General features: G+C 41.9%; 1 protein-coding gene across 1 annotated transcript in view; it reads right to left on the reverse strand.

Moving 5' to 3' along the window:
- LOC122931776 (zinc finger protein 585A-like) overlaps positions 1–14498 on the reverse strand; it is an 85208-nt gene that overhangs the window by 17015 nt on the left and 53695 nt on the right. Inside the window, exon 2 of the mRNA XM_044285836.1 lies at positions 11140–12571. Coding sequence (XP_044141771.1) covers positions 11140–12571 — 1432 coding nt within the window. The remainder of the gene's footprint in view (positions 1–11139; positions 12572–14498) is intronic.

Genomic DNA, 14498 nt, shown 5'->3' on the forward strand with positions numbered 1-14498 from the left:
CCGCCTCGGCCTCTTCCTCCGCCTCTGGAGGAACGTTGGCACCTGCCGCCCAGCAAACAGGGGATGTACCACCAACACCACCACCACCACCTCCGTCACCAAGCGTCCCAACCATGTCACACGGCAGCGTTCAGCTCTCCATCTCACAAACATTTGAGAGAAAGCGTAAATTCCCACCTAGCCACCCTCGATCCCTGGCCCTGAATGCCAGCATTTCTAAACTACTGGCCTATGAAATGCTGTCATTTAGGCTGGTGGACACAGACAGCTTCAAACAGCTCATGTCGCTTGCTGTCCCACAGTATGTTGTTCCCAGCCGCCACTACTTCTCCAAGAGAGCCGTGCCTTCCCTGCACAACCAAGTATCCGATAAAATCAAGTGTGCACTGCGCAACGCCATCTGTAGCAAGGTCCACCTAACCACAGATACGTGGACCAGTAAGCACGGCCAGGGACGCTATATCTCCCTAACTGCACACTGGGTAAATGTAGTGGCAGCTGGGCCCCAGGCGGAGAGCTGTTTGGCGCATGTCCTTCCGCCGCCAAGGATCGCAGGGCAACATTCTTTGCCTCCTGTTGCCACCTCCTCCTTCTCGGCTTCCTCCTCCTCTTCTTCCACCTGCTCATCCAGTCAGCCACACACCTTCACCACCAACTTCAGCACAGCCCGGGGTAAACGTCAGCAGGCCATTCTGAAACTCATATGTTTGGGGGACAGGCCCCACACCGCACAGGAGTTGTGGCGGGGTATAGAACAACAGACCGACGAGTGGTTGCTGCCGGTGAGCCTCAAGCCCGGCCTGGTGGTGTGTGATAATGGGCGAAATCTCGTTGCAGCTCTGGGACTAGCCAATTTGACGCACATCCCTTGCTTGGCGCATGTGCTGAATTTGGTGGTGCAGAAGTTCATACACAACTACCCCGACATGTCAGAGCTGCTGCATAAAGTGCGGGCCGTCTGTTCGCGCTTCCGGCGTTCACATCCTGCTGCTGCTCGCCTGTCTGCGCTACAGCGTAACTTCGGCCTTCCCGCTCACGGCCTCATATGCGACGTGCCCACCAGGTGGAACTCCACCTTGCACATGCTGGACAGACTGTGCGAGCAGCAGCAGGCCATAGTGGAGTTTCAGCTGCAGCACGCACGGGTCAGTCGCACTACAGAACAGCACCACTTCACCACCAATGACTGGGCCTCCATGCGAGACCTGTGTGCCCTGTTGCGCTGTTTCGAGTACTCCACCAACATGGCCAGTGGCGATGACGCCGTTATCAGCGTTACAATACCACTTCTATGTCTCCTTGAGAAAACACTTAGGGCAATGATGCAAGAGGAGGTGGCCCAGGAGGAGGAGGAGGAGAAGGAAGAGGGGTCATTTTTAGCACTTTCAGGCCAGTCTCTTCGAAGTGACTCAGAGGGAGGTTTTTGGCAACAGCAGAGGCCAGGTACAAATGTGGCCAGACAGGGCCCACTACTGGAGGACGAGGAGGACGAGGATGAGGAGGAGGTGGAGGAGGATGAGGATGAAGCATGGTCACAGCGGGGTGGCACCCAACGCAGCTCGGGTCCATCACTCGTGCGTGGCTGGGGGGAAAGGCAGGACGATGACGATACGCCTCCCACAGAGGACAGCTTGTCCTTACCCCTGGGCAGCCTGGCACACATGAGCGACTACATGCTGCAGTGCCTGCGCAACGACAGCAGAGTTGCCCACATTTTAACCTGTGCGGACTACTGGGTTGCCACCCTGCTGGATCCACGCTACAAAGACAATGTGCCCACCTTACTTCCTGCACTGGAGCGTGATAGGAAGATGCGCGAGTACAAGCGCACGTTGGTAGACGCGCTACTGAGAGCATTCCCAAATGTCACAGGGGAACAAGTGGAAGCCCAAGGCCAAGGCAGAGGAGGAGCAAGAGGTCGCCAAGGCAGCTGTGTCAATGCCAGCTCCTTTGAGGTCAGGGTTAGCATGGCAGAGATGTGGAAAACTTTTGTCAACACGCCACAGCTAACTGCACCACCACCTGATACGCAACGTGTTAGCAGGAGGCAACATTTCACTAACATGGTGGAACAGTACATGTGCACACCCCTCCACGTACTGACTGATGGTTCGGCCCCATTCAACTTCTGGGTCTCTAAATTGTCCACGTGGCCAGAGCTAGCCTTTTATGCCTTGGAGGTGCTGGCCTGCCCGGCGGCCAGCGTTTTGTCTGAACGTGTATTCAGCACGGCAGGGGGCGTCATTACAGACAAACGCAGCCGCCTGTCTACAGCCAATGTGGACAAGCTGACGTTCATAAAAATGAACCAGGCATGGATCCCACAGGATCTGTCCGTCCCTTGTCCAGATTAGACATTAACTACCTCCCCTTAACCATATATTATTGGACTCCAGGGCACTTCCTCATTCAATCCTAATTTTATTGCAGTGGTGGCTGACGTGAAGCCTGATTCTCTGCTATGACATGCAGACTGATTCTCTGCTGACATGAAGACAGATTCTCAGTTACGGGACCTCCCTCCTCTGCCTGTGTGCTGGGCCTAAATATCTGACAATGGACTGTTGCAGTGGTGGCTGACATGCAGACTGATTCTCTGCTGACATGAAGACAGATTCTCTGTTACGGGACCTCCCTCCTCTGCCTGGGTGCTGGGCCTAAATATATGCCAATGGATTGTTGCAGTGGTGGCTGACGTGAAGCCTCATTTTCTGCTATGACATGCAGACTAATTCTCTGCTGACATGAAGCCAGATTGTCTGTTACGGGACCTCCCTCCTCTGCCTGTGTGCTGGGCCTAAATTTATGAAAATGGACTCTTACAGTGGTGGGTGACGTGAAGCCTGATTCTCTGCTATGATATGAAGACTGATTCTCTGCTGACATGAAGCCAGATTTCTGTTAAGGGACCTCTCTCCTCTGCCTGGGTGCTGGGCCTAAATTTATGAAAATGGACTCTTACAGTGCTGGGTGACGTGAAGCCTGATTTTCTTCTATGACATGCAGACTGATTCTCTGCTGACATGAAGCCAGATCCTCTGTTACGGGACCTCTCTCCTCTGCCTGTGTGCTAGGCCTAAATATATGCCAATGGACTGTTGCAGTGGTGGCTGACGTGAAGCCTCATTCTCTGCTATGACATGCAGACTAATTCTCTGCTGACATGAAGCCAGATCCTCTGTTACGGGACCTCTCTCCTCTGCCTGTGTGCTGGGCCTAAATATATGCCAATGGACTGTTGCAGTGGTGGCTGACGTGAAGCCTCATTCTCTGCTATGACATGCAGACTAATTCTCTGCTGACATGAAGCCAGATTGTCTGTTACGGGACCTCTCTTCTCTGCCTGGGTGACGGGGCCTAAATATCTGAGAATGGACTGTTCCAGTGGTGGGTGACGGGAAGCCAGATTCTCTGCTATGGGACCTCTCTCCAATTGATTTTGGTTAATTTTTATTTATTACATTTTTATTTTTATTCATTTCCCTATCCACATTTGTTTGCAGGGGATTTACCTACATGTTGCTGCCTTTTGCAGCCCTCTAGCCCTTTCCTGGGCTGTTTTACAGCCGTTTTAGTGCCGAAAAGTTCGGGTCCCCATTGACTTCAATGGGGTTCGGGTTCGGGACGAAGTTCGGATCGGGTACGGATCCCGAACCCGAACATTTCAGGGAAGTTCGGCCGAACTTCTCGAACCCGAACATCCAGGTGTTCGCTCAACTCTAGTCATCTGGTGTAGTGAGGATGTGAAGGATTACCAGGGAAGAGTGCTAGTTGATCTGTGGAGCAGATCAAGATATCCAGAGCAAGCTGCAGTCTGGAAATGATACCATGAACTCAAACTACACAACAAAAATGAGTAAAACCATCACAAATAATGCAGTATACTTCACAATTTTTTTATTATCATGTAGCAAACATTTGGCAATAGTTTTTTTGCCATAAAATGTCAAAAGCACCAACAAAATGCTTAAGAAAAACGAATAATTAAAAACACTATGGATGAAATCATTCTAAGGGTTTCAATGACCTTTTGTAAACTGTAGTTTAAATGTTGCTTCTGCAACTGTAATATTTGATGCTGTTTTTGCATCATCAGTGCCAGCTGAAAGTCTATGGGAAATAGAACAGAACAAAGCCATCTACCAGTCATGCCCCTTTGTGTGTGGACATGCTGGAGATGGATGAGATGAAGATAATCTCTCCTTTTGAAATTCCTCTTTTGCTAAATCCGTAACAAAAGACTTAGTGCCTTCCTTACCAGAAATGGTGGAATAGTTATTGCAAGAAAAGATTAAACAGGACGTAGATGTCACCGCCTTACAGTGATTGTAAGGTCTATATATATATATATATATACATTTGTATGCAATACACCCCCTTTTTCACTTTTGTACTATTAGCAACCTATTTATTGACACCTTTTATATGATCGCATGCTCCATAATAGATCTCAATGCTCCTTTCTTTATTAGATGGCTCCCTGTATATAGCCCTCTGTTGTCCATATTATGTATCAATGCTATATGGCTCGGTCAGGTTTCGACATATGGGTGATTGGTGACATTAATTTGCTGCCTCTGCCGTGTAGTAGTCCTGGCCTAGTTACATATGGGATATATTTGCACCGTATGCATATTGTTTTTATATATATAATCGTGGTTTACAGCAATGATTTGGTGCATTTTATACTTTATTTTTTGTGGTGATCTAGGACCTGTTTCGAGTCAGGTGACCATCACATGGTCAATGATGCATCGGACATGTGACCCAGAATACTGATTTTCATTGGTCCACATGCGATGCTTGCTTACAATTGGATGCTGTCATTTTGCTGTGTGAGCAAACGACAGCACACGACGTGATGACGTCACTGACATGCGCAATACACCTAGGGAGACGCCGACATGTATGGACAACATAAGGGAGCAGCTGGAGCCAATCTAGTATATACCAGGTACTTTTGATTGAGTGAGCATTATTTCTATTGGCAGCAGCGATCATTTTAATTAACACACAGGTGCCTTTGATTGATAGTATGTGGTCATTGGTTAGATGTTGTCACATGTGGGGGGCCGTCTATACTATTTATATGCTTGATTGTGTCTGTACCAGTATACTTGAGAAAGGCTACTGCATAGCCGAAACGTCGTATTTGTGTGTGCACTCTGGTCCCCAATAAAAGTCACACTGGATATGCTGCTGTGCTACCTTCTTTGAACCGTTTATATCCATGGGACGGCGTTGGATTGGCTGTCCCTCCACGGCTGGTGCATTTCATACAGGACAGAAGGTCCATTTTTGTGCTGCTCTACAAATACTTTTATTACAGCTCTGTGAGAAGGTCTGTTAGACGTTCTTCGCTACCTCTTGCATTACGTTCTTTTTTTTGGTTTCACTTTATCATCTCCTTTCCTTCTCCCAGCTGTCACCTATTTGCACTGATTGTCTCCCTTTATATTCCTTCCCATACTGCCTCACTTTGCGGTTTATACTTCTTCCTGGATGCTGCTTCTCCTGATTTCTCAGATAAGTCTGTTTCCTTTATTTGTGTTTTCTTGCTGGCTTGATTGTAGGTGACCCTGTCTCCGTCCGTATTAAGTGCAGGGAGCTGGTGGTTTTGTCCCCTCACTATTATAGGGTTTTCAGGTGTCACATAGTATAAGGTACGTGGGCCTGCAATTGTCTACCATAAAGACCTTTGCATGGGCATAGCAGTCAGGGAGAGCTCTAGGGTTTTTTATAGGGCTCACCCATATGCTCCTTAGTTTGGGATCAAGCCAGTCGGATGTTTATTTATAAGTTCCAGCTTTCTGCAACATCATCCGTGACAGTAGAAGAAGATAAGATACATTTAGACAAGGTGGAGGCATTTAAACATAAATTATTATTTGTGGAAGATGGACTGGAATCCTTACATGTAAAATTACAAGAAGTCAATAAAGTAAATGAGGGGATGAAAGAAAAAGTAGATGATTTGGAAAATCGGACAAGGAGTAATAATGTAAGAAGAATAGATATTCCAGAAATATATAATAATAATGACCTGAAGGATTTGGTTGCTGTTCAGATTCCCAAGAAATTGGAATTGGACAAGGTTCTTGTGCGAGTTTATAGGTTAAGCCCATTAAGAGGTATCCAAGACATAAAAACGGCCAAGAACAGTGATAGCCAAGTTGATAGCTTATAGCGATAAACAAACATTGTTAAAGGCATATGGACAATCTAGGGAATTGCTGTTCGAGGACAATTTATATATAATTTTTTTCTAACTTTCTACCCTTTGGTCTCATCAAAGTGAAGACTTTCTATTCTAAGCTCATTTTGGTTTAGCAAAATGTGAAATTTTCTCTCAGATATCCAGCGCTGCAGAAGAATTTAGTTAAAAATGTAAAAGAGGAGGCTAAGAAATTTGTAGAGTTTTTAGGTATACATCTATAATTAATGTATACCTAAATGGCATGGGGAAGGGATAGAGTTTTTTTTTTTTGTGTATGAAAGGTACAATATATAATGGTATGAATAATATATATTAGTCAGGGACCAATCACATGTTTTTTTTGAACGCTTAAGGATTATGGGAGTTATACTATACACCATGATGGATTTGAGGAGGAATACTACATACCTAAGGACTCAGCCCTATTTCACCTTAAGGACTTGGCCATTTTTTGCAAATCTGACACTTTAAGTGGTGATAACTTTAAAACGCTTTGACTTATCTAGGCCATTCTGAGACTGTTTTTTCGTCACATATTGTACTTCATGACACTGATAAAATGAAGTAAAAAAAAATATATTTTTTGCATAAAAAATACCTAATTTACCAAAAATTTGGAAAAATTTGCAAGTTTCAGTTTCTCTACTTCTGTATACATAGTAATACCCCCAAAAATTGTGATGACTTTACATTCCCCATATGTCTACTTCATGTTTGAATTATTTTGGGAATGATATTTTATTTTTTTGGGATGTTACAAGGTTTAGAACTTTAGAAGCAAATCTTGAAATTTTTCTGAAATTTTCAAAAACCCAATTTTTAGGGACCACTACAGCTCTGAAGTCACTTTGCGAGGCTTACATAATAGAAACCACCCAAAAATGACCCCATTCTATAAACTACACCCCTCAAGGTATTCAAAACTGATTTTACAAACTTCGCTAACCCTTTAGGTGTTGCACAAGAGTTATTGGCAAATGGGGATGAAATTTGAGAATTTAATTTTTTTGCCTAATTTTCCATTTTAACCCATTTTTTCCACTAACAAAGCAAGGGTTAACAGCCAAACAAGACTGTATCTTTATTCCCCTGACTCTACCGTTTACAGAAACACCCCATGTGTCCGTAAACTACTGTACGGCCACACAGCGGGGCATAGAGTGAAAGGTGCGCCGTTTGGTTTTTGGAAGCCAGATTTTGCTGGACTGTTTTTTTGACACCATGTTTTTGAAGCCCCCCTGATGCACCCCTACAGTAGAAACTCCCTAAAAGTGACCCCATCTAAGAAACTACACCCCTCAAGGTATTCAACTGATTTTACAAACTTTGTTAACCCTTTGGGTGTTGCACAAGATTTAATGGAAAATAGAGATACAATTTCAAAATTTCACTTTTTTGGCAGATTTTCCATTTAATTTTTTTTTTTCAAGTAACAAAGCAAAGGTTAGCAGCCAAATAAAACTCAATATTTATGGCCCTGATTCTGTAGTTTACAGAAACACCTCATATGTGGTTGTAAACCGCTGTACGGGCACACGGCAGGGCGCAGAAGGAAAGGAATGCCATACGGTTTTTGGAAGGCATATTTTGCTGGACTGGTTTTTTTGACACCATGTCCCATTTGAAGCCCCCCTGATGCACCCCTAGAGTAGAAACTCCAAAAAAGTGACCCTATTTTAGGAACTACGGGATAGGGTGGCAGTTTTGTTGGTACTAGTTTAGGGTACATATGATTTTTGGTTGCTCTATATTACACTTTTTGTGCGGCAAGGTAACAAGAAATAGCTTTTTTGGCACCGTTTTTTTTTGTTATTTACAACATTCATCTGAAAGGTTAGATCATGTGGTAATTTTATAGAGCAGGTTGTCACGGACGCGGCGATACCTAATATGTATACAATTTATGTAAGTTTTACTCAATGATTTCATTTTTAAAACTAAAAAAGTTTTAGTGTCTCCATAGCCTAAGAGCCATAGTTTTTCAGTTTTTAGGCGATTATCTTAAGTAGGGTCTCATTTTTTGCAGGATGAGATGGCTGCTTTATTGGCACTATTTTGGGGTGCATATGACTTTTAGATCGCTTGCTATTGCACTTTTTGTGGTGTAAGATGACAAAAAATGGCTTTTTTTAAACCGTTTTTATTTTTATTTTTTTACGGTGGTCATCTGAGGGGTTAACTCATGTGATATTTTTATAGAGCCGGTCGATACGGACATGGTGATACCTAATATGTATACTTTTTTTTATTTATGTAAGTTTTACACAATGATTTCATTTTTGTAACAAAAAAAACATGTTTTAGTGTTTCCATAGTCTAAGAGCCATAGTTTTTTCAGTTTTTGGGCGATTATCTTAGGTAGGGTCTCATTTTTTTGCGGGATGAGATGACAGTTTGATTGGTACTATTTTGGCATACATGCGACTTATTTGATCACTTTTATTACCTTTTTTGGGAAGTAAGGTGGACAAAATTTCAATTTTCTCATAGTTTTTTTTTTTTATGGTGTTCACCATGCGGGGAAAGTAACATGACTGGTTTATAGATCAGGTCGTTACGGACGCGGCGATACCAAACATGTGTAGGGAATTTTATTTTTTTCATTTTTAATCAGGGATAAATTTGTTTTTTGATTTTTACTTTTTTTTCACCTTTTTTTTACCCAGACCCACTTGGTTCTTGAAGATCCAGTGGGTCTGATGTCTGTATAATACAGTACAGTACAATATATATTGTACTGTACTGTATTTTACTTACACTTTGTCTGAACAGATCTATGGCTTTAGCATAGATCTGTTCAGCACCATGTACAGCAGGACGCCTGAGCAGGCTTCCTGTTGCCATGGGAACCTTCCCCATCTGTGAAGTTGTGGCCATAACTTCGCAGACGGGGAAGGGTAAGGACTGGGGCTCTCGGGGGGCTGCCTGGGGGCTCTCTCCCTCTCCCATTGGGGGGCTGCAAAGGCACAGCAGCCCCCCGATGGGAGAGGGAGGGAGCAGCATCTTACTGTTAACTCTTTCCATACAGTGGTCCATACGGACCGCTGTATGGAAAGGGTTAAACGGCTGACATCCATTCACAGATGTCAGCCGTTTATACCAGGGTGTCAGCAACGTTCTGACACCAATGTGCTGACACCCTGGTATAACCACTATACACCAACGATTATTCTGCTGGAGGCGGGCGGGGGATCGTGATCCCGCCTGCCGCACCGCCCGCCTCCCGCACCGCCCGCAACACCCCCCCTGCACCACCCACCGCCATAAAACAATCAAAGGGTGCAGGGGGGATGAAATAAACTTTATTTGGGGCATTTTGAAGTTTGATCCCCGCGGTCAGGGACTGCGGGAATCAGATTAAGCCAAAATCGCAGCAAACCGCAGCTCTGAATTGACCTGCGGTTTGCTGCGATCGCCGATACGGGCTGGTCATATGACCCCCCCCCCCCAGCGTTGTGACAGGATGCCAGCTGAATGATTTCAGCCGGCATCCTGTGCGGATTAAGCCCCGGGGCGCCGTCATGGGTCCCTAAGGGGTTAAAGGCGTTTTTATCACAGAGATGTGTTTTAGTTGTTTTCTTCTTTTCTTGCTCTCTTTGTTATATCTCATGCTCCTGCAAAATTAAGGGATTTCTTTATAGAGGGTATTTGATATGTTACAATTGAATTTTGAGGAAATAGAAGATTGAAAAGGAAGGTTAGGAAAGCTTATATTAATGGTTAATATGAGACCTTCAATTCTGGATGATTCTAAAGAACATACAACTTATGTGTGACTTTGGGACTGTTAGGAATAATATCCTGGAATATTAAAGGTTTATCTACTCCTGTTAAGAGGGACAAAATACTAAGGCATTTAAATAGATTGGGATCACATATACATTATTATAGGAGAAATATTTGAATAAAAAAATAATGGATACATTATGTCAGATGTGGGTGAGCTCTGCGAGGGGGATCCGTGTAACCAGGTGAAGAGGTGGATTGATTATTTTGCTTCATAAGAAAGGTAATTGTCAAGTGACTCAAATAGAAGAACATCCAACAGGTAAAGGATTTAAAGTAGATTTAAAGATCGTTAATAAATCTAATTATATTTAACAGTTCTGCCCCTAATAATCCAGGTATATAATAATTCTTCAAGTCTTTAGAGAATCCATTTAGTTTAGACTGTTCACAATATAAGGTGTTGGCAGGAGATTTTAACTCGATATGGAATGTTAAAATGGAAAGGTCCTCCATAAATAGAATATATAATAAGGAATAGATTCTTCTGGGGTATTTTCTTACTTAGCATTCCAGTATCGGTCTATTAAAGTAAATTGGGTCACATTATAATGCCACACTTAACCAATGGACAAGTGATATATTTTATAATAAAGGAGTTGCTTTTCTAATCCTAAATAAACAAACTTGTGCACTTACTGCAAATGACATAAATGTAAATAATTTCTTCATAGTGAATGTATGGTGCGAGCTGAAGATCTCAGCTTGCTCCATGCAAGGCAGATGCTAGCTGTGAAATATAAGTGAACCCGGTCATAATGACAAAGATCAGAAATAACTCCCAGCCTGGTCATTTCACACCCTAAATGCAACAGTCAGTAACGTCCATGAAATCCAAATGGTTACTCAGAGAGGCATTGGGTTTTCTTTGTCTTTAGAGCCCTTGTAGCAAGATTGCTGGCTTCTATTTGGTTGTGCTGGAATATGTGCATGTAAAAATAAGAATTGTCTCAATCTTTAGGTAATTATATGTCAGAATACAGCCTGATATAACACATAATACAATAGAGATCCATGTCTGCCACATTTCTTACTATCTTAACATTTCAATGGATTGAAATCTTAGTAAGTTCTTTCATATGCCATTTGATATATCACAAAAAAATTTTTAGACATAAATTCAGCATGAATATGGCTTCTCTCCTGTGTGGGTTCTCTGATGTTTATCAAGATTTGATTTGTGACTAAAACACTTCCCACAGTCAGGACATAAAAATGCCTTCTCTCCTGTGTGAGTTCTCTGATGTTTAATAAGACTTGATTTCTCACTAAAACACTTTCCACATTCAGGACATGAAAATGGCTTCTCTCCTATGTGAATTCTCTGATGTTTAATAAGACTTGATTTCTCACTAAAACACTTTCCACATTCAGGACATGAAAATGGCTTCTCTCCTGTGTGAGTTCTCAGATGTATATCACAAGTTGATTTGGTACTAAAACACTTCCCACATTCAGGACAGGGAAATGGCTTCTCTCCTGTGTGAGTTCTCTGATGTTTAATAAGACTTGATTTCTCACTAAAACACTTTCCACATTCAGGACATGAAAATGGCTTCTCTCCTGTGTGAGTTCTCTGATGATTAATAAGACTTGATTTTATGCTAAAACACTTCCCACATTCAGGACATGAAAATGGCTTCTCTCCTGTGTGAGTTCTCAGATGTATATCACAAGTTGTTTTGTTACTAAAACACTTCCCACATTCAGGACATGAAAATGCCTTCTCCTCTGTGTGAGTTCTCAGATGTATGTCACAAGTTGATTTGTTACTAAAACACTTTCCACATTCAGGACATGAAAATGGCTTCTCTCCTGTGTGAGTTCTCTGATGTTTATTAAGACTTGAATTTTCACTAAAACACTTTCCACATTCAGGACAGGAAAATGGCTTCTCTCCTGTGTGAGTTCTCTGATGTTTATTAAGACTTGAATTCTCACTAAAACACTTTCCACATTCAGGACAGGAAAATGGCTTCTCTCCTGTGTGAGTTCTCTGATGTCTAATAAGCTTTGATTTCTCACTAAAACACTTTCCACATTCAGGACAGGAAAATGGCTTCTCTCCTGTGTGAGTTCTCTGATGTTTAATAAGACTTGATTTCTCACTAAAACACTTTCCACATTCAGGACAGGAAAATGGCTTCTCTCCTGTGTGAGTTCTCTGATGTTTAATAAGCCTTGATTTCTGGCTAAAACTCTTCCCACATTCAGGACATGAAAATGCCTTCTCTCCTGTGTGGGTTCTCTGATGTTTATCAAGATATGATTTGTAGCTAAAACACTTCCCACATTTAGGACATGAAAATGGCTTCTCTCTTGTGTGAATTTTCGTATTAAAAGTTGTCTCATATTCTGAACATGGATATGGTCTTTCATCTTTGTGAATGTTCCTGTGTATATAAAGGTACGATTCATTTTCAAAATCTTTCCCATATTCAGAACTCACAGACATTTCACCCAGTCTATGTCCAGTGCTATTATTGACAATCTGTGATTGATTATCTTCTACTTTATAAGAAGGAGATACAATTAGACATCTATGGAAACCTCTTATCCAGTCTTTACCTGAAAAAAATAAAATAATGCAAAGGTGTAAGAAATATTTTTAGTAACATAAAGTCAACTATACTTATATCAGTGAAATCTGCCAAAGCTAGAAACATTAGTTGCTAATTAAAAAAAAAAATCTAAACACTAATTAAAGGAAATTTGTCATCAGATAATATTTAGCACATTAAACTGTTGGTAGAAATTGCCAGTTAGGAGTCTCCAGGTGCATAGAAACTGGAGTCTTCCTCTTCTAATTAGTAAAGTATTTTTTTTATCAGAGAAATACATCTAAAAATTGTACAAACAATATGAGTGGCACATCGAATTTTCTACACAAATTTTGTTCCATAAGACATAAGTGATGCCCACAGAGGACATTAGACCAAATTTTTAGACAATTGGTGAATCTCCCCACTTTTAGAAGTGGAGTGAATTTATTACAGATTAGTTCAATTTTAAAAAGTGACTAAAAGGTCAAATCTTCATGCCAAAAAAACTTACTTTTACTTTACTTTATTAGACATGGGCGTACACCACCTTGCACTTGCATTCAATATATTATTACTTTGAGTGATTTCATAAATTTCAGAAAGCAAAGAGAGACTTAAAACTGACAACAAAACCACTGTGTTACAGATTTTGTTGATCCATTGTGCCTCACACTGGCAAACACAGCCAGGCTGGAATCTAGGTTGAAGGCAGCTGATCTATAGAGCAAGAGCAACAAAGACATGGGGCCAGATTTATCATTAGCTCAGTTCAGAATAATGGAGTGAAAAAGTCCCAAACGCTAAAACTGCGCACAGTATGCTCGCCAGTTTTCTGAAAGTTGGCGTGTTTTCTTATGTAAATGAATCTGTACACAGATTTACTATTGGGACTATTTAAAAAGTCATAAAAAAGTCGCAATTTCACTCCAGTGAGGGCCATGCTTATCTTATGAGACTTTTTAATAGAACATGCAACTTTTTCATAAAGATGTGCGACTTTTGTAAAGCTGCTTACTGACGAATAAACTGCTACCGTCAAACCACATTTATTACAGTCTTAAAGGGCCGATCATAAATCTGACTTGGCTAAAACTGACTTAAGCCATATGTTAAAGTAGAATGAGCTGTCAGAGTCATGATAAATCTGGCCCATGGACTCCAAATTTATACAGAGTTGGATCTAGACTTTTAAAACCCAGAAAAACAAAGATATTGACTTAGAACTTGTTCAGACTTCTCAAGATATCTGAAACGGTCTTAGGCTACTTTTACACTTATGTTCTTTTTTTCTTGGTAGTGTGATTCGGCAGAGGATCTCAATACCAGAAAAAGACAAAAATAAAATCAAAACAGATCCATTTAAATACGGTTATGAGATCCTCTGCTGGATCTCAATAAAGTAATTAACAATTCAAGTGTGAAAGTAGCCTGACAGAGACTTCAGAAGAAAACAGTGTTGCATAAAAGCTGTTACACAGCCCAGTTGTGGCCACACAATTCAGACAGAACATCACTGATAGAACTGAGGAACTAAATGACAAGACTAACAAACACGCAGACAAGAGGAGCAGATTCAGACACAGATTAAAAATTGTGCATCCTTTATTAAAGAACAGGATGGAGACATTTTGCATAGAACAGGATAGGTTGCCTAGAACACTATAGATGCCAACATGTTTTGGACATAGTGGTACATTTATTAAGCCAGGACTTTTAGACGCTGGTCTTGATAAAGCCCTAAGCTGATGGTGGATCTGCCTAAGTTATCACTTTGGTGCATACGGCACCAGTCTAAATGTAAGACAGCTCCCAAGCATTTTCTATGCCTAAAACAGATGGCCCATCCCCTTCCTCACCCATGCCATGCCCACAATTTTAGAACTGGAGTGAGTAGGGTTAAGTCACAGAGAGTGGCGCAACTGAACGTTGTGCTGCCTCTTGCATCTGAGATA

This window comes from Bufo gargarizans, chromosome 3 (assembly GCF_014858855.1).
Source record: "Bufo gargarizans isolate SCDJY-AF-19 chromosome 3, ASM1485885v1, whole genome shotgun sequence".
Taxonomy (NCBI): Eukaryota; Metazoa; Chordata; class Amphibia; order Anura; family Bufonidae; genus Bufo; species Bufo gargarizans.